Source organism: Podarcis tiliguerta, assembly GCF_965153285.1.
Source record: "Podarcis tiliguerta genome assembly, chromosome: 8".
NCBI lineage: Eukaryota > Metazoa > Chordata > Lepidosauria > Squamata > Lacertidae > Podarcis > Podarcis tiliguerta.
In genome coordinates, this window is record NC_139541.1 from 6,445,149 (window position 1) to 6,469,439 (window position 24,291).

At 49.2% G+C, this 24,291-nt stretch overlaps 1 protein-coding gene across 1 annotated transcript in view; it reads right to left on the reverse strand.

The window, feature by feature from the left end:
• LOC310683721 (cytosolic purine 5'-nucleotidase-like) overlaps nucleotides 1-24,291 on the reverse strand; it is a 49,198-nt gene that overhangs the window by 17,691 nt on the left and 7,216 nt on the right. The window contains exons 3-13 of the mRNA XM_083454044.1: nucleotides 18,889-18,962; nucleotides 15,942-16,059; nucleotides 15,033-15,128; nucleotides 7,927-8,018; nucleotides 6,211-6,268; nucleotides 5,976-6,069; nucleotides 5,606-5,659; nucleotides 4,284-4,367; nucleotides 3,406-3,447; nucleotides 948-1,055; nucleotides 496-562 (exon numbers count right to left, since the gene is read on the reverse strand). Coding sequence (XP_083310170.1) covers nucleotides 496-562; nucleotides 948-1,055; nucleotides 3,406-3,447; nucleotides 4,284-4,367; nucleotides 5,606-5,659; nucleotides 5,976-6,069; nucleotides 6,211-6,268; nucleotides 7,927-8,018; nucleotides 15,033-15,128; nucleotides 15,942-16,059; nucleotides 18,889-18,962 — 887 coding nt within the window. The remainder of the gene's footprint in view (nucleotides 1-495; nucleotides 563-947; nucleotides 1,056-3,405; nucleotides 3,448-4,283; nucleotides 4,368-5,605; nucleotides 5,660-5,975; nucleotides 6,070-6,210; nucleotides 6,269-7,926; nucleotides 8,019-15,032; nucleotides 15,129-15,941; nucleotides 16,060-18,888; nucleotides 18,963-24,291) is intronic.

The window sequence follows — 24,291 nt, forward strand, 5'->3', positions numbered from 1 at the left end:
CTTTTCTGTGATGTAGGTATCTGAGGGGTGGTCTTGGGTTACACCCCTTCTGTGATGTATGTATGATGTTTCTGGGGGTGGTCTTGATCTACAGGGTGGCAATTTCAAAAGTCTTTATAAGGCCCTGCCCGCCATTGTTCTGGGTTCCTCCTCCTTTCCTGTGTGTGAGGGGAGCACCCTGTTGCAACAGATCAATAAAGATCAAGCTTACTAGCTGCTTTGCTTCTCAATATTCTCTGGTTGGCCTCTGTTATTCTCTCCTACCAATAGGGAACCTACGTAAGGACTCTGTATGGGCTCTTGGATACCCCATAAGGGAGAAAGGGCAGAATTTGTTTACAACAGAGGCAACAGAGTCCAGACCTGATGGATTCATGCCACTCCCTGTGGCTCAGTCTCCCTTCTGCAGCAGCCCACGTTTGGCTAATATTAGTGGTTCTTTTAAAGGCCAGGCAGTTTCCCCAACGTGGCCTATAGCTTTGGTGCAGGCTTTACCTCCCGAGTAGACAGCGCAGTGTTGAAGGGGTCCTGTGTAGGTACCGATCCGCAGCTTCCCTGTGTCCTGAGAAAAAAGACAGGGAGTTACGTCGGGCAGGGGAGGAACGAGGGAAGCTGGAAGGGCAGGGTGAGTGGCTTTCCAGCTGCTCAGCACGGAATCACATAATTGTAGAGTTAAGAAGGGGTCCCTCAGGGGTCATCTAGTCCAACCCCCTTCAATGCAGGAACCCAAGCTAAAGGAATTGCCTTTGTCCATGTGTTCTGCTCTAGAAACTTCGCTAAGAGGGGCTTTCCCAGCCAGACTCAGAGATCCTGGGCCCATCCCAGCAGGGATCATAGAATCATAGAACAGTAAAGCTGGAAGGGCCCTCCAGTGGCCATCTAGTCCAACCCCCTGCAATGCCTCTACCCCCATCCAGCCTGCCAGCTGGTACCAAAAGGGCACTTACCGTGTTGACTTGCCGAAGGACAGTGCCCTCCGCGAAGAACAGAGGCTTGCGAGTGTCCACCACAATCAGGTCGAAGTAGGAGCGCCAAGGCCGGCTCTGGGGTGCTTCCTGCCGGGGGACAGGAAAAACCAGGGCAGCTTAGAGCTGGGTAGGAGGGGGTCTTTGTTGGGAAGAGGCTGACCTCTGAGTCTGGAAGCTTATTGGTTTATTTATTACATTTGTATTCCAGGTCAGCTGTCTACCAGCTCCATCTGGTACGCAGGCTGAGACCCTACCTGCCTGCAGACTGTCTCGCCAGAGTGGTGCATGCTCTGGTTATCTCCCGCTTAGACTACTGCAATACACTCTATGTGGGGCTACCTTTGAAGGTGACTCGGAAACTGCAATTAATCCAGAATGCAGCAGAGAGACTGGTGACTGGGAGTGGCTGCCAAGACCATATAACACTGGTCCTGAAAGATCTTCATTGGCTCCCAGTATGTTTCCGAGCACAATTCAAAGTGTTGGTGCTGACCTTGAAAGCCCTAAACGGCCTCGGTCCTGTATACCTGAAGGAGCATCTCCACCCCCATCGTTCAGCCCGAACACTGAGATCCAGCGCCGAGGGCCTTCTGGTGGTTCCCTCGCTGCGAGAAGTGAGGTTACAGGGAACCAGGCAGAGGGCCTTCTTGGTAGTGGCGCCTGCCCTGTGGAACACCCTCCCACCAGATGTCAAGCCAATAAACAACTATTTATTTTTCAAAGACACCTGAAGGCGGCCCTGTTTAGGGAAGTTCTTAATGTCTGATGCTGTATTGTTTTTGATATTTGGTTAGAAGCCGCCCAGAGTGGCTGGAGATCCAGTCAGATGGGCGGGGTATAAATAATAATATATTATTATTATTATTATTATTATTATTATTATTATTATTATTATTCCACCTTTCCTCTGAAAGGTGGCGTGTGGGGAGTCTCTTCCTCCCCATTTTGTCCTCACAACAACCCTATGAGCTAGGTCAGGCTGAGATGGAATGTCACACCCAGTGACAGATTCATGCAGGAGACTCAAACCCTGGTGTCTCCCAGGTCCTAGTCCAACACTCTAACCCAGAACTGGCCCACCCATGAAGCGGCACCCCGCCAAGGGGAATCTCCCCCATTCCTGTCACCCAGCAGGAGACAAGAAGCTCTCCTCACATGAGGCCCCCTGGTGGAGTTTTCCAACTGGTCCTTGATGTAGGGGTGCAAATATCCAGAGTGTGGGGGTCAGGTGGGATTGCTATGAGGAGTTAAGAAATATGGAGCAAGCCATTGCGTCCGCGGTGAAAGCATTGTGTGACTGGGTTTGATTCATTGACAATAATTTCTGATCGGTGGAAGAAGATTGGAAAAAATTCAAAGTATATTTACAGAAATATTGCAAAATTAATGAATGTTAGAAAAATGCTGGAATGAACTTATATGGTTTTAGCAGAAATGTTATAAAGTATTAAGTAAAAACTGATTGTTAAGGGGTTAAAGTGGAAAATTTAAAGTTAGATTGTGTTAAGATAAATTTTAGAACAAAAAATTAAGAAAGATGGAAAGGATTTGCTGAAATAGCTAATTGAACTAGAATACAAAAAAGGGAGGTGTGAGGAAGTCGATGAAACTAGTAAATGAAAGGTAAAGATATGGAAATATTGGATGTGTTTTTAAATTTTTTTGTTTTTCTTGTTTTGATGTATTGTTTTTTCTGTTTTTTTTTCCTTTTATTTTTGATGTACTGCTTGTTAATTTTTTTATTGTTTTTTCTTTTTCTTTTCTTACTTTTTCTTTTTCTGTAACTATTAAACATTTAATAAATATTATTTTTTAAAAAAAGACAATAATTTCTGACCGAATCCCACAATCCTCTGCACCTCTGCCATTTGCTTTCTCTACGCCTGACAGGCACCTATAAGCATTCTAAATACACAGGGCAGTTGTTCATCAGGCATCCTGGGTCATAAAGATAGTAGGTAGCTTCTCTGATGTACCTTTCTTTAGTTTTGTTAATCTAAGGGCCAGGAAGAGAGTTCACAAGATGGTAAATACTGCCATCCTTCTCTCCTGTTTTCTGCTGTTTATGACCTCCGGGGTTTCCTAAAAGCATTCCTCCTTGATTCCTATTTTATTTACTCTGAACTATGTATGCATGCTCAAATTAGCTCTTTGTAGTTTTAACTTTGTCCCCACGTGGGTTTTTTTTAAAATGCTCAGAGGAAATCTAATTGGTTCTTACGAACACTGTGTAAAAAGTTCTTTCGTGAATAAAACGACCTGGGCCAAGGGGTGGACAGGATTATTATTGGCACCCCTCCCAGAGTCTTGCTGGTCAAGCCTCGTGTGTATATTATTAATCAGAGTCCAATCCTTCCTTGCTTTGGGAATGCTACACTTGGGAGCAGGGAGCAAGAGAAAGAGCGAGAGCTAGCAATCGGAGAAAGCGGCGACTCACCACGTCGTCTTCTCCGAAGTCAAACAAGTACGTCATGATCGCCTGCAAAGGGACAGACCCACGTGTCACTGGAGCTTCCTTCAGGAACCCGAACCCAAGACAGGCTCGTCTTCCTTGTTTCCAAAGGAGCCACCCCAGCCGCCATCACTTCTCTGACTCTGTGGCTCCCCCTTCTGACCCCTGCCAGCCAACAACATCCCCCTGCCTGCAATGGCATTGTGTGGGGCAGTGGCACTCGGCGGATAGCTCAGTGGGGAAGACCCACAGAAGTGGGGGGCAGAGTGTTGCATGCGTCTGGCAGCCGGCCACGTCTTCTCCCCATGGGTGGAGCCAGACACAAAGGGGGGAGAACAGAGGTGCACCCATCCACCATTGGTGAGCCGTGGGGTGGGGTGGGGTGGGGCTTACTTAAAGGTAAAGGGACCCCTGATCATTAGGTCCAGTCAAAAGTGCCTGGCGTGGTCTGGTCCATGGGGTCACGAAGAGTCGGACACGACTAAACAATGACATATAAAAGGTAAAGGGACCCCTGACCATTAGGTCCAGTCGCGGATGACTCTGGGGTTGCGGCGCTCATCTTGCTTTATTGGCCGAGGGAGCCGGCGTACAGTTTCCGGGTCATGTGGCCAGCATGACTAAGCCGCTTCTGGTGAACCAGAGCAGCGCACGGAAATGCCGTTTACCTTCCCGCCGGAGCGGTACCTATTTATCTACTTGCACTTTGAGGTGCTTTTGAACTGCTAGGTTGGCAGGAGCAGGGACCGAGCAACGGGAGCTCACCCCATCGCGGGGATTCAAACCGTCGACCTTCTGATTGGCAAGCCCTAGGCTCAGTGTTTTAACCCACAGCGCCACCCGCGTCCCCGGGGCTTACTTACATCTGTGTAATTGTAGTCGCTGTTGGTGGCCAAAAAGACCTTCCCGTGCTCCTTCATGCGGCTGAGCAGGAGAGACACCCGTGGCTGTGGAAGCAAGGTAGGAGGAAATGGAGAAGGCAAGCAGCAAGACCTCAGAGGGGAACAGACCAATTCATGCATAAAACCTTTTATACGACAGACTGCTCTGCCTCCTTTCTTTTAGCAAATGTTTTGTGCCACTGGGAAGTGCTAATTCTGTATTGATTTGTTTTGTTTTGGATGTTGTATGTGATACCAATAAAAGGTTTTACGAACAGACCAAGTTATGGAGGAGAGGGCTATTGATGGCTACTAGCCACAACGGCTAGTTGTGTTGCATGCATGTTGCATGCCTCTCCACAATCAGAGGCGGTAAATGTTTCTGGGTACCAGTTCCTGGAAACCGCAGGAGGGGAGAGGGCCTGCTTGTGGGCTTTAGGTAAAGGTAATGGGACCCCTGACCATTAGGTTCAGTCATGACCGACTCTGGGGTTGCGGCTCATCTCGCTCCATTGGCCGAGGGAGCCGGCGTACAGCTTCCAGGTCATGTGGCCAGCAGGACGAAGCCGCTTCTGGTAAACCAGAGCAGCGCACGGAAACACCGTTTACCTTTCCGCCGGAGCGGTACCTATTTATCTACTTGCACTTTGAGGTGCTTTCAAACTGCAAGGTTGGCAGGAGCAGGGACCGAGCAACAGGAGCTCACCCCGTCGTTGGGATTTGAACTGCCGACCTTCTGATCGGCAAGTCCTAGGCTCTGTGGTTTAACCCACAGCGCCACCCATGTCCCAACCTTTTAATACTTAGGATTTGCCAATTGCATTGGCTTTAGGTTCAATGGACTGATGTAATCCTTGCAACGTCCAGCAGGGTGAGTATGATTACCCCATATTGCAGAAGGGAAGGTTGAGGCTGGGTGGGAGGGGCTTGCCTAAGCTCTACCCCCTTTTGGTGAAGTCAGGGCAGAGACGAGATTCAAATTAGGGACTTCTGGACTTGTCACTCAGCCCCCTGGTTCCTCTGGGCGAAATGACCTTGGGGAAGGATCTGCGCTCCCCAGATTCTTTGTCAACAGCTGTTGAAGTACGACCGAGCACAGGAAATTTGAAAAATGGACAGCTGCAGCTGCTGAGCCGGAAGCTGCCTCACACTTCCTGGCCCTCTGGCACCTGCCTCAGCAGGCTTGGTGGGAGGGAGGCAAGGTGAGCTCAAGGTGGACAGGCCTGCCTGTCAAGGGCCAAAGGGGTCAACCCCAAAGAAAGCTTCCTGTCTGACAGTAATTCTGCACCTAGGGCAACACTCACGTCTTTGACCACATATTTCTCCAGATTCTCCAGCGTCTTCTCCTTGAGGGAGCCCTAGAAGATGAAGACACAAAGAGGTCATCAACTCTGGCAAGGCTTCGGGGGCAGCCAGCAGGGCCTCCTCAGGGTTTCCCAGACCCCCCCAGCACAGATCGCAGCATGGCATAAAAGCACCAGCCATCAATCAACACCTCCTGCATTTGATTTGATGAGATCTTGAGAGGATTTGGGCTGGTGGAAGCCAAGGTCTAAAACATCTGGCGGACGCCAAATTGGGGAAGGTTGGCAGAGGGCAAGGTTTCTAAAGGTGGGTGACGCTCCCTTGTCACTCTCCACGCCCACCCCTCACTGCCCACCCTGTGGTGCTCACTGAGAGGTGGACATAGTCCATGGCGTCTCGGACATCTTGGAACATGCTTCGGAAGGACATGAACAGGTTTCCGTGTTTATAGCCTGTGTCACAGCTGGGGAAAGAGGAACACACACCACAAACAGATGTTTGGATTTCTGGACCATTTCAGGCACCTTCCTCCCCCCGAAACTGTTCAGCACCTCGTGCCCCCTCGACACAGACCGCCCCAGGCCAAACAATCCATGGCACTCACTTCACGTATCTGGAGCAGTTGGTGAAAAAGTCCACCAGGCAGGCAAACAGGTAGGTCTCTGCAGGAAAAGAGGGGGGAGACGTCAGTGGGGCACCTCAAAGGAAGAGGTCAGTTGAAGTGAAGAGGCCTCCATGGGCAGCTGCAAGTCCAAAATTACTCCTAGGCTGCACACCTGGTCCTTTATGGGCACAGATACTCCATTCTGGACCAGGGAGTCCCTCACACTTTCCTGTCCTGTCCACCCCAAAACAGTACAGTGGTACCTCTGGATGCGAACGGGATCCGGTCCGGAGCCCTGTTCGCATCCTGAGCAGAACGCAACCTGCATCTGCGCGTGCGTGGGTCGCGATTCGCCGCTTCTGCGCATGCACGTGACTTCATTTTGAGCGTCTGCTAATGCGCGAGCGGCGAAACCCGGAAGTAACCCGTTCCGTTACTTCCGGGTCGCCGTGGAATGCAACCTGAAAGCACTCAACCTGAAGCTACTTTAGAAGAAGAAGAAGAAGAAGAAGAAGAAGAAGAAGAAGAAGAAGAAGAAGAAGAAGAGTTTGGATTTGATATCCCGCCTTTCACTCCCTTTAAGGAGTCCCAAAGCGGCTAACATTCTCCTTTCCCTTCCTCCCCCACAACAAACACTCTGTGAGGTGAGTGGGGCTGAGAGACTTCAAAGAAGTGTGACTAGCCCAAGGTCACCCAGCAGCTGCACGTAGAGGAGCAGAGACGCGAACCCAGTTCCCCAGATTAGGAGACTACCGCTCTCAAACACTACACCACACTGGCTCTCAAGGTATGACAGTACTTCTGTCTTGTCCAGATTCAACCTCAATTTGTTAGCCGCCATCCACCACCCCACCCCCACTGCCTCCAGACACTCACACAGGATGTTCACTGGTTCCGATTTAAAGGAGGGGTAGAGCTAGGTATCATCCACATACAGTGGTACCTCGGGTTAAAGTAGCTTCAGGTTACATACACTTCAGGTTACAGACTCCAGTAACCCAGAAATAGTACCTCGGGTTAAGAACTTTGCTTCAGGATAAGAACAGAAATTGTGCTCTGGCGGCAGCGGGAGGCCCCATTAGCTAAAGTGGTGCTTCAGGTTAAGAACAGTTTCAGATTAAGAACAGACCTCCGGAATGCATTAAGTACTTAACCCGAGGTACCACTGTACTCATGAACACCCAGCCCAAACCCTGTGATGATCTCTCTCAGCAGCTTCATGTAGATGTTAAAAAGCATGGGGGAGAGGACGGAACCCTGAGGCACCCCACAAGTGAGAGCCCAGGGGTCTGAACACTCATCCCCCACCACCACTTTCTGAACATGGCCCTGGAGGAAGGAGTGAAACCACTGTATGACAGTGCCCCCAGCTCCCAGCCCCTCTAGACGGTCCAGAAGGATGTTATGGTCAATGGTATCAAAGGCAGCTGAGAGATCCAGCAGAACTAGGAAACAGCTTCCACCTCTGTCCCTAGGCTGCCGAAGATCACTTGACCAGCACGAGCATGGCAGTCCCATGTTGGCACCCTCTTCTACCCCCAGTGGCTAACCAGATGCCTCTTCTGGGAAACCAGCAAACAAAATGTGAGCGCAAGAGCAACTCTCCCCTCCTGTGCCTTCCAGAAACTTCCAGCATTTCTGTCTCTAACTGTGGAGGAAGATCAGAGATATCGTGGCAAGGAGCCATCAATCGCTGTCTCCCCCATCTGCACTCACCTGTCAGGTTGAATAACGTGTTCAGGATGTGGAACCTCTTCATGTCATCTCTCTGGATAAACTTGTTGGGGTAATAATTCCAGATCTCAGCCCTAAAAGCAGGGAGGGGGAGGGGACAGCACACAGGCATGAGGTGGGAGGGGTGCAACGGGGAAGCAGGTGAGGGGGGCTGGAAGGAACCGGTAGACTGGGTCCCCCAAACCTCCTCCTCTGTTCAGAGGTTTTGAGAGTAAGGCTGTGTACAAAGGGAGTGGTGAATTGGGGGCCCCATTGCTCACCGCTGCCCCCTGGCTGGCTGCTGGATTGGGCCAGAGGGGACCCAGTAAATCCAGCATCCCACAATGAGAAACCCTCAAACTGGGTAGGAGAACAAAGGCAGATTCTGCCCAGCAGGAGAGATTACACAGAGAGAGATAAACACACACACACACACACACACTCCATTGTGACTGTCTTGTTGTTCTGGGCTCCTTTGGGATGGGGCAGTATATAAAATAAAATTTGAAGTTAATCTCCCGCCCCTCCAAACTGATGGACAGACTACTCAGGGGCTTCAGGCAGCATGTAATTTAATTTTCCACCACAGTGTTTAGATAAATTCATGGAGGAGAATAATATCATCATATATAAAATCTTAAAAAGTAGAGACATCACCTTGCCAACAAAGGTCCGCATAGTTAAAGCTATGGTTTTCCCAGTCGTGATGTGTGGAAGTGAGAGCTGGACCATAAACAAGGCTGATCGCCGAAGAATTGATGCTTTTGAATTCTGGTGCTGGAGGAGACTCTTGAGAGTCCCGTGGACTGCAAGAAGATCAAACGCATCCATTCTGAAGGAAATCAGCCCTGAGTGCTCACTGGAAGGACAGATCCTGAAGCTGAGGCTCCAATACTTTGGCCACCTCATGAGAAGAGAAGACTCCCTGGAAAAGACCCTGATGTTGGGAAAGATGGAGGGCACAAGGAGAAGGGGACGACAGAGGATGAGATGGTTGGATGGTGTTCTTGAAGCTACCAGCATGAGTTTGATCAAACTGCGGGAGGCAGTGGAAGACAGGAGTGCCTGGCGTGCTCTGGTCCATGGGGTCACGAAGAGTCGGACACGACTAAACAACAACATATAAAAGGTAAAGGGACCCCTGACCATTAGGTCCAGTCGCGGATGACTCTGGGGTTGCGGCACTCTTCTCGCTTTACTGGCCGAGGGACCCAACTTCCGGGTCATGTGGCCAGCATGACTAAGCTGCTTCTGGCGAACCAGAGCAGAGCACGGAAACGCCGTTTACCTTCCCACTGGAGCGGTACCTATTTATCTAATTGCACTTTGACGTGCTTTCGAACTGCTAGGTTGGCAGGAGCAGGGACCGAGCAACAGGAGCTCACCCCATCGCGGGGATTCGAACCACCAACCTTCTGAACGGCAAGCCCTAGGCTCTGTGGTTTAACCCACAGTGCCACCCGCGTCCCTTATCATCATATATAATCACAGATAGTAACGTAACATAATAAATAACATTCTTCTCCATGAATTTTTCTAAACCCCACGGCGGAAAATTAAATTATGTGTTGTGCGACCCTCCTGAATAGCCTGTCCGTCATTTGGCAGTGATGTACCTTAGGGTTCCAGTTAATCACTGACCTATGGGTCACTTGTCAACCACCTGACCTCCGGTGGACATTCTGCTCCCTGCTGAAAGCCGTGATGGGGGCAGGGGGGGAGGCTTGTGCGGCCAGGTGGTTCCCTGGCAGCTGTCCCTTACCTACCCTACACCTGATGTCACCTGATGCCAGGTGAGTGACAAGCTGGCTCTGGACCCACCGAAACCCTGTTCGGCTCACCATACCATGGGGGGCAGCAGAAAGTCCTCCGCTTTGGCTGCCATCGCCTTTTTAAGTTTATTTATTTATTTCCATCCCACCTTTTCCCCTGTAGCACCAAGGGGCAGGGACTAACCCCCAAGATCACGCCCAGCGAGCTTCGTGACTCAGTGGGGAACTGAAGCCTGGTCCCCCAGGTCGCAATCCAACACTTTAACCACTGCACCACGCTGTCTCTTCCTGTTTCCCAGTGATCAGCTGGGCCTCCTTGCAGCCCAGCTTTCCCCAACTGACTGAGGCTCTGCCTGCATTCGGACCAACGTCTAATTTGGGGCCTCCCCATTTCTCTGCCAATTCCTTGCACCCCCAGCTGCCCAACCCTGTCCTAGTTTCAGGCAAGAGGGATCTGTGCCCCGCGGCATCAGGAGGGGCGTCAGAGCTGGTGCAATCCGGGGACAATAAGCCTGGCACTTAGGGAAGGAGAAGTATCCGCGCTATAGGAAAGGGAAAGTCATCTGCGCAGGATTTAGCATCATGACAGCAGCTGGGAACTATCCCCCCCCCCCAACTGCAGCCTCCCCCTCCTGCAGGCTGGATCGCCTGCAAAAGCTATTCTCAGCCTGTTCCAAGGACAAAAACAGAGGGGGGGCACCTTGGTGGGGAAAGGAAGAGCAGGGGCATCTTGCTGGCAGGGAGGGCAAAGAGGGCGCTGGTTCTGCTCTCAGAATGGCAGGGAAATTGGCAGGGAAGGGGGCAAACTCAAAGGCAAAGCGACGCCAATTATCTGAACTGGCCGACCCTGGAAGAGGGGAGGTATGGGGCCTTGATCCTGAAAAGGCAGCAATCCAGCCTCCTGGATTGGGCAGATTCATGGCAGAGAGGGCTACTGGCGGCCACCAGAGCTGTGTTCTGCCTCCTCCTGAATACCAGCAACACAGGAGCGGGGAGCGTTGCTCTTGAGTTCAAATCCTGCTTGCAGAATTCCGACTCCCTGGCTGGCCACTGTGAGAGCATGGTCCCTTTGGACACACCTCAAAGGGTTCTTGGTTCAGAGCAAGCAAATGCCCGGCTGGTGTTTTGGGTGCCCAGAGCTTGGGAAGCCCTGGGGAGACAGGGGGGCAGGGAGTGACCTTGCCATGAGTCCCTTCTCCTTCCTGCCCAGGCCTGGGTGCAGTAGAGGGCAAAGAACCATCCCAGATATCAGAACAATGCAAGGCAGGAATGTGCTGGCGGGGGGGGAGGTAGAACAGCTTTCCAAGGGGCAAACTGAAGCTACCGCCAAGATCACACCTGAGAAGGTGACTGCCAGCTCTGGCCCTGTAGGATAGGGTTACCAGATGTCCCCTTTTCCCGGGGACAGTCCCCGGATTTGTGAATAAGTCCCTGGACAAATTCCGTCCCCGGATTTCATCTAATGTCCCCGGGAAACGCAGCGGCGGCAGTCTCAGCAGCCCGGAGCAGTTGGCTCTGGCTGGCTTCAGGAGCTGCTCAGAAGTCCCCACATGATGGTGGCGCAGGGGCTCTAAGATGCAGCTTCCGGGCTGCCTCCACCTTCCCTGACCCCAGTAACTAAGCTGTGAAGGGAGGCTTCATGCTGCCTATTGGAGCAGCCTCCCCATTCCTACTTGCGTGCAAGCAGGAGGGGGCAGGGATCTCTCAGTTAGGCAACAGGAAGCCTCCCTTCCCAGCTGAGGGATCCCTGCCCCCTCCTGCTTGCACACAAGTAAGAATGGGATTGGGGCTGCTCCGATGGGAGGGGAGGCATTGCGCGGCTTGAGTGATCCCTGCCCCCTCCTGCTTGCACGCAAGTAGGAGTTGGGATGGGGCTACTCCGAAAGGCAGTGTGAAGCCTCCCTTCCCAGCTGAGGGATTCTTGCCCCCTCCTGCTTGCATGCAAGTTCTGGGCACCACAGTTCAAGAAGGACACTGACAAACTGGAACGTGTCCAGAGGAGGGCAACCAAAATGGTCAAAGGCCTGGAAAAGATGCCTTATGAGGAACGGCTAAGGGAGCTAGGCATGTTTAGCATGGAGAAGAGGAGGTTAAGGGGTGATATGATAGCCATGTTCAAATATATAAAAGGATGTCACATAGAGGAGGGAGAAAGGTTGTTTTCTGCTGCTCCAGAGAAGCGGACACAGAGCAATGGATCCAAACTACAAGAAAGAAGATTCCACCTAAACATTAGGAAGAACTTCCTGACAGTAAGAGCTGTTTGACAGTGGAATTTGCTGCCAAGGAGTGTGGTGGAGTCTCCTTCTTTGGAGGTCTTTAAGCAGAGGCTTGACAACCATATGTCAGGAGTGCTCTGATGGTGTTTCCTGCTTGGCAGGGGGTTGGACTCGATGGCCCTTGTGGCCTTTTCTAACTCTATGATTCTATGATTCTATGATTCTATAATTCTATGATTCTAAGTAAGAATGGGATTGGGGCTGCTCCAATGGGAAGGGAGATCCCTTCCCCCTCCTGTTTGCACACAAGTAGGAGTTGTACGCAAGTAGGAGTTGGGATGGGGCTGCTCCGAAAGACAGTGTGAAGCCTCCCTTCCCAACTGAGGGATCCCTGCCCCTTCTGCTTGCACGCAAGTAGGAATGGGATTGGGGCTGCTCCGATGGGAAGGGAGGCATCGCGCTGCCTGAGCCCTGACTGACCCACTGTGCACCACTTCACCACCACCAAAGAACCAACAACTCAAAAGGTGGTGGCCCCTCTGCCACCGCCATCGCTGCAGCATCACCGTCCTGGATGTGTAGTAATTAATTAATTAATTAAAGTGTCCCAGGATTCATTGGAAAAAATCTGGTGACCTTGCTGTAGGAAAACCCACAGAGGGAAGGTGAAAGACCCATCTATGTACAATCTTGGAGTGGGACACCAAAGAGGAACAGGTCAAATGCGTCACGATAAAATGGGCGGAAGACGTGGGACATAACATATTAATGACGGGTTGGGAAAGGCTTTGGAAGACAGATATGAAATTCTCTATTGAAAGAGAATTATATGAACGCGATGGTATCTAGCCCCGGTTAAATTAACAAAAATGTATAGAAGAAGACCTAATCAGGGTTGGAAATGGAAAGAAACAGAGGGTACCGTTTTATCAGATGTGGTGGGAATGTAGGAAGGTTAAAAAGGGGGGGGGGGACAATTTATAACGAAATGAAAAAATGTTTAGAGTAACCTTTGTTAAAAGAAAACCAGAAGCCTTTTTATTAGGTATTGTAGGAGCAGAGATTCTAAAAGACCAGGGGGTGGGGGGATTGTTTATGTATGCTATGATGGCTGCCCAGATATTGTTAGCGCAAAGATGGAAAGAGGAAGCAGTCCCGACTAAAGAAGATTTGGAAACCAAGTAAATGGAACTGTGCTGAAATGGCAAAGCCAACTGGAAAGCTCAGGAATCAAGATGACAAGAAATTTGAAACATAATGGGAAATGTTTATTATGCATTTTCAAAAGTATTGTAAACAGGTTAATACACTGGCAGGATTTTAGAAACACTTGTAATTTTAGAAATAGTACTGGAAATCTGAGGTAAAAATAATAATAATTTGGAATAGAAATGATACGCAGCTGAAAAGAAAATTTAAGGAACCGGGGGGGGGGAGGCAGAGGGAAGTCACGGGAGAATCCCATTTTATGGATTTGATATTGTCAAGGTATATGGCCTCTGCCCAGTATAACTGAGATGGAAAGAAGGAGTAGTACCGACCAGAGAAGAATGACAAACCAAACTGATGGAATATGCAGAAATGGCAAGACTGACATGAAAGATCAGAAACCAGGAAGACCAAGTATTTCTTAAAAGACTGGAAGAAATTTGTAATATACTTAAAAGATCACTGTAAACAGTTGACACCTGTAAATTGAAATGAACTTTGGTTAATATGACAGATTGATAAGAACCATTAATTTAGATATTCCCACCTTCCTACCCACAATTTTATTGGTTCTTATTAGTCTGAGAAGCACTGAGTTAAAAACAAAAGAGGAATGTAAATGGGTAAAACTGATGGTAACTGCAGCCAGACAGGTTATAGCGAATAATTGGAAAAATGCAGAAGAGTTAGGGGTGAACCAATGGAGGAAAAAACTGGATAATATTATAATTTTAGAATATCTAACTGTGAAGATACACAGAATGAAATGGTTTCAGGTCAGTGAGAAAGAGGAGGATTGGTTTGAGAAGATATTGAATTATTTGGGTAGGTTTGAACAATTTGGGGCAATTAAAATGTTAAAAGTTAAACAAACCTTGTGGATGGAAGAGTGTTAACGTATATAAAATTGTACATATGGTTGATTTGAATATGTTATTATTGATTATGTATACCCAATGTATCAGCCGCCTTGGGGGGGGGGTTCACTGTGGTTTGGTTGTTGGTAAAAAATAATAAAAAATAAAAAATTAACATTATATATATATATAAATAGATTGGTAACGGTAAAAGATGCAGAAAAAAAGTTTACATTTTTGGAAATGGAACCCATGGAGGGAGGGAAGGAGGTCCGAAGGTTCGAAAGGACCTTCTTTATTTTTATGTTTTGGAATCACAGAATCAGAAGGGACCCACAAAGGTCATCCAGTCCAACCCACTGCAATGCAGGAACCACAGCTAAAGAATCCCTGCAGATGGTCTTCTTAAAAACCTCAGAGGAAGGAAAGTCCCGTCCCCCCCCACATCCCAGGAGACGTAAGAGGACCTTCTCCTTGGGGCTTCTCAGGGCTGACTGCTTTTCTTGGGGGAGCAACAGAAGCCCACAGCTGGTGGGGACTGAAGAGAGTAAATATAATAATAATAATAATTTATTATTTATACCCCGCCCACCTGGCTGAGTTTCCCCAGCCCCTCTGGGCGGCTCCCAATCGAGTGTTAAAAACAATACAGCATTAAATATTAAAAACTTCCCTAAACAGGGCTGCCTTCAGATGTCTTTTAAAGATAAGATAGCTGCTTATTTCCTTCACATCTGAAGGGAGGGTGTTCCACTGGGCGGGTGCCACTACCGAGAAGGCCCTCTGTCTGGTTCCCTGTAACCTCACTTCTCACAATGAGGGAACCGCCAGAAGGCCCTCGGCGCTGGACCTCAGTGTCAGGGCAGAACAATGGGGGTGGAGACGCTCCTTCGGGTTTACTGGGCCGAGGCCATTTAGGGCTTTAAAGGTCAGCACCAACACTTTGAATTGTGCTTGGAAACGTACTGGGAGCCAATGCAGGTCTCTCAGGACAGGTGTTATGTGGTCCCTGGTGTTATGTGGTCCTGCTTGTGTTGGAGGACGTCACCTACCCTTTGAGGAAGCGGAAGCCGTGGGCACAGACCAGCAGGTTCCCGTGGGAGTCCACCTTCAGCAAATTCCCGTACATGGCATCAAATACGAGGCCCCTGAGGAAGAGGAGAGGGCGGGTGAGTGTAGCAGGAAACACCCCCCCCCCATCATTCAGTTTGTACAAACTTCACACACACTCACACTCACACACTACATATGCTACACTTCTGTTATAAATTCATAGAAAATCAACCATACATCGGATTTGCACTGTTCCACTTTTATTTTACTCCATGAAGGAAAGACTACAAAATGGGGAAGGTTGATACAGGGCGCCATAATCCCTTCACCATACCAGCACATCCACAGGAGCCCTGCCCAGTTGCTATGCCAACCCTGATGATCCCAGACAGAAGACAATCAAGATCACAAAGAACTTGCATATGGGAGTGGATTCAGCACAGACTGGAACAAAGGACAATGATCAGATCTTCCCTCAGGAGGCAGGAAACTGCGACTACCTTTTGTCTTCAGAAAATGACTCATGGGGAGGGGTAGAAGGGAACCAGCCAGGTGACAGGACACTCAGGTTACCACCACAACTCCTCCCTCAACCCCTCCTTTCTGTAATGTATGCATGATGTTTCTGGGGGTGGGCTTGACCTAGAGGAGGGGAATTTCAAAAGTTTTTATAAGGTCTTGCACACCATTTTCTGTGTCTTTCCTCTCTCCTGCGAGTGAGGGGAACACCCTGCTGCAACAGTTCAATAAAGGCCAAGCCTACAGGCTGCTGATTTGCTCCAATTTACTCTGGTTGGTGTCTTTACTTTTTGTCCAAGGGAGCCCTCGGATTTTTCCGGTAACATGAGGAGGGTGGGTCCTTTTCCCCTGTCCACCTCTGGGCTGCCAAGGCATCGCTGTTCCCTTACCTGGTGGGGAAAGTGGGGTCGTATCTATACTCCAGGATCTCATGGGGGTAGCCAATGGACACCAAGCGCTCCAGCAGCAGCTCAAAAGCCAGCTCCTCGTAGTCTGGAGATTTGTACACTGCAGAGGCAAAAGGCAGTTTGGGGAGCAGTGCAGGATTTACAGATAAGCTAAACAAGCTATAGCTTAAGGCCCCACACTCTCATAGCTGTCAACTTACAGATTTGAAAATAAGGGACCAGCAGCCTTGAAAATAAGGGACCAGCAGCCAAAATAAGGGACATGCAGCCTCCCCTGTTCCAGGCACTCCAGTCTTCCTGTCCTTCTGCAGTCTGGTCAAACTCATGCTGGTAGCTTCGAGAACACTGCCCAACCAACTTTGTAACCAGAGGTTCAACTGAATAGAATCTGAATCACATGCACCACAAGGCCTATGCAGCCTCAACTTAAGATGGCTCCCCGGCCTGGCTTTGCACTGCAAAGTTTGCAGGAGCACGTGTGTCCAGTATTCAAAACCCCCCTCAGCTTGCATTAACTAGCCACACACAAGGCATGCAAGCTCCACCCCCCAGTCGTTCTTAGACTTCTTATTGGGTGAGCAACACAGCCAAGCAACACAGTTGGAGCCTCCCTCCTCCCTGGCCGGCAGGGAGGGAGGGAGAGGAGCTGCTTCCTTTGAAATTTAAGGGACATCATTTAAGGGACATTTAAGGGACATCCATCAATAAGGGACAGCAGAGGGACATGGCGCTGGAATAAGGGACTGTCCCTTCAAATAAGGGACACTTGACAGCTATGCGCTCTTGGGGGCCCCAAAGGGGAAAAAAACCCTGGATGTACATTTCCAAAATATAAGATAACAAACAAATAAAGTAAAACCTACATACAGCAACAGTGTGTATTTCACTATTAATATACTTCTTACAGTGGTACCTTGGGTTAAGTACTTAATTCGTTCCAGAGGTCCGTACTTAACCTGAAACTGTTCTTAACCTGAATCACCACTTTAACTAATGGAGCCTCCTGCTGCTGACGCGCCATCAGAGCACAATTTCTGTTCTCATCCTGAAGCAAAGTTCTTAACCTGAAGCAATATTTCTGGGTTAGCGGGGTCTGTAACTTGAAGTGTATGTAACCTGAAGCGTATGTAACCCGAGGTACCACTGTACTTCTTAATTGTATTTCAGTTCAACAATTACTTTGATAAAATACATATTTTGTTCTGTCCAAATGGCTTTAGATACCTATTAGGTCCATAAATTACCATATAGCATATATATTCAACACAAAAAACAGCTACAATTTGTTGTTGACCAAGGACAGCTGGACATATAAAGGGCCCCATTACCTTCAGTAGCTGAGGGCCTCATCAAACCTAAATCCGGCCCTTTGGAGGAGGCATTTCCTGGCTTTATCTTTGCAGGCTGGTCTGACTGCCCCCCCCCCCAAAAAAAGTTGCAAAGCAAACTCAGGAAATCTTGGGCCCCATCTATCAAATACAGCCCGGTGGTCTTTTTCCCCCTTTGCAATGATTACTCCAATGACTCTAGAATATCCAAAGCAAGATGATGAAAAAGAATTTGAGGATATTGAGAAATACAGAAGTGCAATTGGAAGTTTGCTTTATTTAGCAAACATATCCAGGCCGGACATATCAAATGCAACTAGCGTACTTAGCAGGAAAATGTCCAAGCCAATACAGCAAGATTGGAATGCAATGAAACGTGTTTTAGGATACTTTAAAGGAAGCATTCATTATAAGTTTGGACGTTTTTCTGCTAAGTACGTTAGTTGCATTTGTTTTATCAGGCTTGGATATGTTTGCTAAATAAAGCAAACTTCCATTTGCACTTCTGTATTTGTCAATATCCTCAAATTCTTTTTCATCATCTTGCTTTGCATATTCTAGAGTCAACTGGATTCTACTTTTATTCTGTGTCAAAGAACTATGAACAAGCCTAAACAATTATTATTTTTTAGTCTATCGTTATTTTAATGTCTTCAATTATTGTTAATTTTCTTAGTGTTGTGTTTTGTGTATGTGTGTGTTTTGTTTGTTTGGGGGCTTCTTTGGAAATCGCTTCGATGTTTTCTACAGTCAAGCGGTGCAAACATTTTATGAAATAATAAATAAACAAACAAGCAAATTTTAGAAAGCAATCAAAACGAAGTATTTATGCATTGTGGACAAGAACTGCAACCAGGTGCCCTTGGGAGCACCCAAGCTGGGCTAACTTTCCCCTGTTGCTTGTATACTCAGAGGTAGACTGCCCCTGAACAGGAGGAACCATTTAGTATTAGTATTTGATATAAGAAAAAAAATGGGGGGTTGGCTTTGATAGCCCAACACCCCCCAAGGACTCGGTATATCCCCCCTTTATTAGTTGCTTTTTCACAAAAATACAGTGGTGCCTCGCAAGACGAAAAGAATCCGTTCCGCGAGTCTCTTCGTCTAGCGGTTTTTTCGTCTTGCGAAGCAACCCCATTAGCGGATTAGCGGATTAGTGCTATTAGCGGTTTAGCGGCTATTAGCGGCTATTAAAGGCTTAAGGGATTAGCGGATTAGCTGCTAAAAGGCTATTAGTAGCTTAGTGCCTTAGAAAAAGGGGGTGGGGAGCGGGAAAAAAACCCCCAGGAATCGCAAGACGTCTTGCGAAGCAAGCCCATAGAGAAATTCGTCCTGCGAAGCACCTCCAAAACGGAAAACCCTTTCGTCTAGCGGGTTTTCCGTCTTGCGAGGCATTCGTCTTGCGGGGCACCACTGTAGCTCAAAGTGATTCAGAAAGGAAGCATTAAAATAAAGTATAAAAACAAGAGTTTTTAGCCATCATGGGGCACAACTTTTATCACCTGGCTCCTCAGCTTAAAATGCACAGGGCTCTGTTCCCCGTCTCCTTTGTGTCACATGGAAGATGGAGCAAGCTTGTTTTCTGGCGGCCTCTTACTTACTTGCGAGAGTGTAGTCCATGTCAAAGCCGAAACATTTGATCTTTTCCAGCGCCAGACTCCGGTTCACAAAGATCCTGAAAAGGAGAGGCTGTGTCATGAGGTTCTCAAGAGCCACAATCTGCCCCCTGACTTGCCGGCAATTTTGGTGCCTCATCTAATCGGCTGTGCTTTGTCTGGAAAGGAGCTAGGAAACTGCGATGCAATTTCATGGAAGGTTTTCTACCCAAACCCTCTTTCGAAAGGTACACACACTCCACTCTCTGCCTTCACTGGTGTGGAGTCCTTTTGAAACTGAGAAAGCCCAACCATCTTCCAGTTACTCCAAGTCACACTTGGGAGGTCATCTGGCTACGGAGAGCCCTGAGTTCTGAGTGCGAATTGTAGCTCAGGGGGTTGGACTAGATGGCCCAATCTTCCTGGAAGACTCCCCTGCATCCCATTTCTTCAGGTTTCCATTTTTTTCACTGCAGCTGTTGCACACCCAGGGACATGAGTGGCGCTGTGGGTTAAACCACAGAGCCTAGGACTTACTAATCAGAAAGTCGGCAGTTCGAATCCCCGCAACGGGGTGAGCTCCCGTTGCTCGGTCCCTGCTCCTGCCAACCTAGCAGTTCAAAAGCACCTCAAAGTGCAAGTAGATAAACAGGTACCACTCCGGCGGGAAGGTAAACGGCGTTTCTGTGTGCTGCTCTGGTTCACCAGAAGTGGCTTAGTCATGCTGGCCACATGACCCGGAAGCTGTACGCCGGCTCCCTCAGCCAATAAAGCGAGATGAGCGCCGCAACCCCAGAGTCGTCCACGACTGGACCTAATGCTCAGGGGTCCCTTTACCTTTACCTTATTGCACACCCAGGCCTGACTCGTGGCTGCTGGTCCTGGGTGGCTCTGTGTGATGAGCCTCAGACCATCGTTGATGCACAGAGAGGGAGGGAGCTGGCTTGGAGGGCACTAAGCGTAGCTGTGTAACATTAGCAGGGCTCCTGGGCAGGCTATGTCAACAGGTTTCCCATTACAGGGATTTATGAGCTATGAAACTCAGCCTTGCCTGTTTAACGCACACACACACACCTCACGTGAACCTAACATTCACCGAAAGAGTCCTCAATGCGAGATCTCGAGACCCAGACCAGCTCGCAAAGGAGTTTTTAATACATCCGCCAGCCCTTATACACCCACAGCCTTCCAGAAAAGGCGGGCTTCTCTCTCCTACCCACATTCCCTGACACTGAGCGAGGGTTCTGCCACAGGCATCCCAGGCATTTTCTAATTATGTTTTATGATACTGAGAATCATTACTGGGGCTCTGCAATTGCCCAACTGTTGCTTCCAAAGGCACCTAGGCAAAACGCTGCTCTTCTTTTTTCTCCCCCGGGGGTCTCCCCACTGCGCGGAAGGCATAGCTGTCAACTTACAGATTTGAAAATAAGGGACCAGCAACCTTGGAAATAAGGGATCAGCAGCCAAAATAAGGGATTTTCCAAGCACAGGTATGTTCAACTTCTGAGTCCCTCCAAGCCAAAGGCAGAAAGCCCAACCAGCAGCCAAACGAAGCCTCAAGCGGTGGTTCCCACAGCGCAGCAACCCGGCAAAGGGGATGCAGCAAGGAAAACCACCGTCACCTCTCCGCTGGGAAGGGCATAGGATGTCAATCAAATCAACCAAAAGCCTGGTTAAAAAGGAATGTTTTTGCCTGGTGCCTAAAGGTGTATCATGAAGGTGCCAGGCGACCTTTCCTGGGGAGAGCATTCCACAGGCGGGGAGCCACTGCAGAGAAGGCCCCGTTCTTGTGCTGCCACCATCCGGACCTCTCAAGCAGGAGGCACACAAAGGAGAGTTTCAGAAGATGATCTCAGGGGGACCAGGTAGGTTGATATGGGAAGAAGTGGTCCTTCTTGTCCTTAATCAGGATGAGTGCCCAATAATCACAGTATCTGGAAGTCCCTGTGGCTTGTTTGGGGGCCGAGTTGCTGCAGCTGGTTGGGTCAATATTCCCGGGGTGGCAAAGGTCATTTTCTTGAAAGGGAAAAGGCCATCCACTCATCAGCATCTCTCTTGGTGAGATCACCCCTTCCCACACCACCCTGCTGTGGGCTTCTGGTCCTGCCAACTACCTCCTGGGTTCCTTGAGTAGAAGAACAGCCTGCTAGATCAAGCCAATGACCCATCTATTCTAGCATCCTGTTCTCCCAGTGGCCAACCCGTGGGAAACCAGCTTGCAGGATTCAAGCACAAGAATACTTAATGACTACTAGGCCTAGAACTTGACCTCTCCTCACTACTATCTGTCTTTCCAGGACACACCTTCTGCAAAAGTTAGTTCAGGCCCTGGGGTGTGTCCAACATCCTGCACTGTGAAGACCTTGACAGATTAGAGAACTGGGCAAAAACAAACAAGATGAATTTTAACAGGGAGAAATGTAAAGTATTGCACTTGGGCAAAAAAAATAAATGAGAGGCACAAATACAAGATGAGTGACACCTGGCTTGAGAGCAGTACATGTGAAAAGGATCTAGGAGTCTTGGTTGACCACAAACTTGACACGAGCCAACAGTGTGACGCGGCAGCTAAAAAAGCCAATGCAATTTTGGGCTGCATCAATAGGAGTATAGCATCTAGATCAAGGGAAGTAATAGTGCCACTGTATTCTGCTCTGGTCAGACCTCTCCTGGAGTACTGTGTCCAGTTCTGGGCACCACACTTCAAGGACACTGACAAACTGGAACGTGTCCAGAGGAGGGCAACCAAAATGGTCAAAGGCCTGGAAACGATGCCTTATGAGGAACAGCTAAGGGAGCTGGGCATGTTTAGCCTGGAGAAGAGGAGGTTAAGGGGTGATATGATAGCCATGTTCAAATATATAAAAGGATGTCACATAGAGGAGGGAGAGAGGTTGTTTTCTGCGGCTCCAGAGAAGCGGACACAGAGCAATGGATCCAAACTACAAGAAAGAAGATTCCACCTGAACATTAGGAAGAACTTCCTGACAGTAAGAGCTGTTTGACAGTGGAATTTGCTGCCAAGGAGTGTGGTGGAGTCTCCTTCTTTGGAGGTCTTTAAGCAGAGGCTTGACAACCATATGTCAGGAGTGCTCTGATGGTGTTTCCTGCTTGGCAGGGGGTTGGACTCGATGGCCCTTGTGGTCTCTTCCAACTCTTCTATGATTCTATGATTCTAAGACTGATGCAAGTAACTCATTCAGTGTCTCTGCAATTTCCTTATCCTCCTTTGACTCCCTTGTCACCCAACTGCCTCTCTAGATGGTTTCCTGCTGCTAATATATTTGAAGAGCTTCTGGTCGGTGATCTTAATGTTTTCAGCAATGTGTTCCCTGAAGTCTTATTTGAGGATCCCTAACTGCTGTGGGACGCGGGTGGTGCTGTGGTCTAAACCACAGAGCCTAGGGGTTGCCGAGCAGAAGGTCGGCGGTTCGAATCCCCACGACAGGGTGAGCTCCCGTTGCTCGGTCCCTGCTCCTGCCAACCTAGCAGTTTGAAAGCACGTCAAAGTGCAAGTAGATAAATAGGTACCGCTCCGGCGGGAAGGTAAACGGTGTTTCCGTGCACTGCTCTGGTTCACCAGAAGCAGCTTAGTCATGCTGGCCACATGACCCGGAAGCTGTACGCCAGCTCCCTTGGCCAGTAAAGTGAGATGAGCGCCGCAACCCCAGAGTCGTCCGCGACTGGACCTAATGGTCAGGGGTCCCTTTACCTAACTGCTTAAATTCCCACACCACCCCTTCACAAGCTGAAACCAACCCTGCCTTTGGGGGAGGGCTTCCCACCCTCACCATGAGGTCTAGAAACTAATCCCCCTTGCTAACAAAATGCCCAAGCAGATCTCACACTCACATTCTTCCAAAGGAGCTTCCAAGTTCTACATTAAATGCAATGTGGCCTAGTTGGAAGACTCCAAACAGATTCCTTGAATGAGCAAGGGACGGGGGGAGGGAGCGGACCACTTTGTAGGGAAGGAGTCAGTGCCTGCCAGAGGCTGCTTGCCAGCTCCTTAACTGGGTAGACGCAGCCACGTCCAAGGCACAGAGCCTGCCATTAAGGCCCTGTGGCCAGCCACAAAATGCTAGTAGTGAAGAATCGTAGAATCGTAGCATTGGAAAGAAGTGCAATAAAAAAAAAAGGTCTTATATATATAAAATAAATGTTCATAAATGTACCAACCAAGCACGTACAGTGGTACCCCGCAAGACGAATGCCTCGGAAGATGAAAAACTCGCAAGACGAAAGGGTTTTTCGTTTTCTGAGGTGCTTCGCAAGATGGATTTTCCTAAGGGCTTGCTTCGCTAGACGAAACGGCCCTGCCTCTCGTGTCATGGCGACGGTCACTGCACGCACGCACGCTCGCTTCCCCGCTCCTCCGGCTCCCTCCCACCTTCCCGCTGACGGTTAGTGCCTCGCACCGCTGCCCACCCCCCTTGCGCGCTCCCCTCAGAGAGCCGTTGCCGCCAGCCCCTCTCTCTCCCTGGAGTCGCGCTCCTGAGCCCCGCCGCCCTCCAGAAGCCGCGTCGCACGGTGGCCACAACGCGCGGGTGAGTTTGAGGTACCGGCTGCGGCAGCTGTCCTGCTTCTCCCCGCCCCTCCCTGCCGTTGTTAGTGTTTAACTGCAGTGGTGCTTCGCAAGACGAAAAAACTCGCACAACGAAAAAACTCGCGGAACGAATTAATTTCGTCTTGTGAGGCACCTCTGTACATAGATATCATAGCTGTCAACTTTTCCCTTTTCTTGCGAGGAATCCTATTCGGAATAATGGAATTCCCCTTAAAAGTAGGGAAACGTTGACAGCTATGATAGCTATGTGGGCCACATGTTTGGAGCAGCACAAGACCATCCTGAAACCATTTTGACTCCCAAACTGGCCAAATGTTTTCTCTGCAAGGAGGGAGGGGGTGAGGGAACCTTCCCATTGTCTCAGGAATTGGGAAATCACCATCTCAAAGGAATGGCCAGACTACCAGGAAAGGCAATCCGATAAGGCATTATCAGATAACCTGGCAGACAGGAAAAACAGCAACATTCAAATTTCTGCTGTAGACCGCCTTTTCTGTGATGTAGGTATGATGTTTGTGGGGGGTGGTCTTGGGTTACACCCCTTCTGTGATGTAGGTATGATGTATGGAGGGGTGGTCTTGAGCTCCAGGGCAGGGAATTTAAAATGTCTATACAGTGGTACCCCGCAAGACGAATGCCTCGGAAGACGAAAAACTCGCAAGACGAAAGGGTTTTTCGTTTTCTGAGGTGCTTCACAAGACGGATTTTCCTAAGGGTTTGCTTCGCTAGACGAAACGGCCCTGCCTCTCGTGTCATGGCGACGGTCACTGCACGCACGCTTGCTTCCCAGCTCCTCCGGCTCCCTCCCACCTTCCTGCTGACGGTTGGTGCCTCGCGCC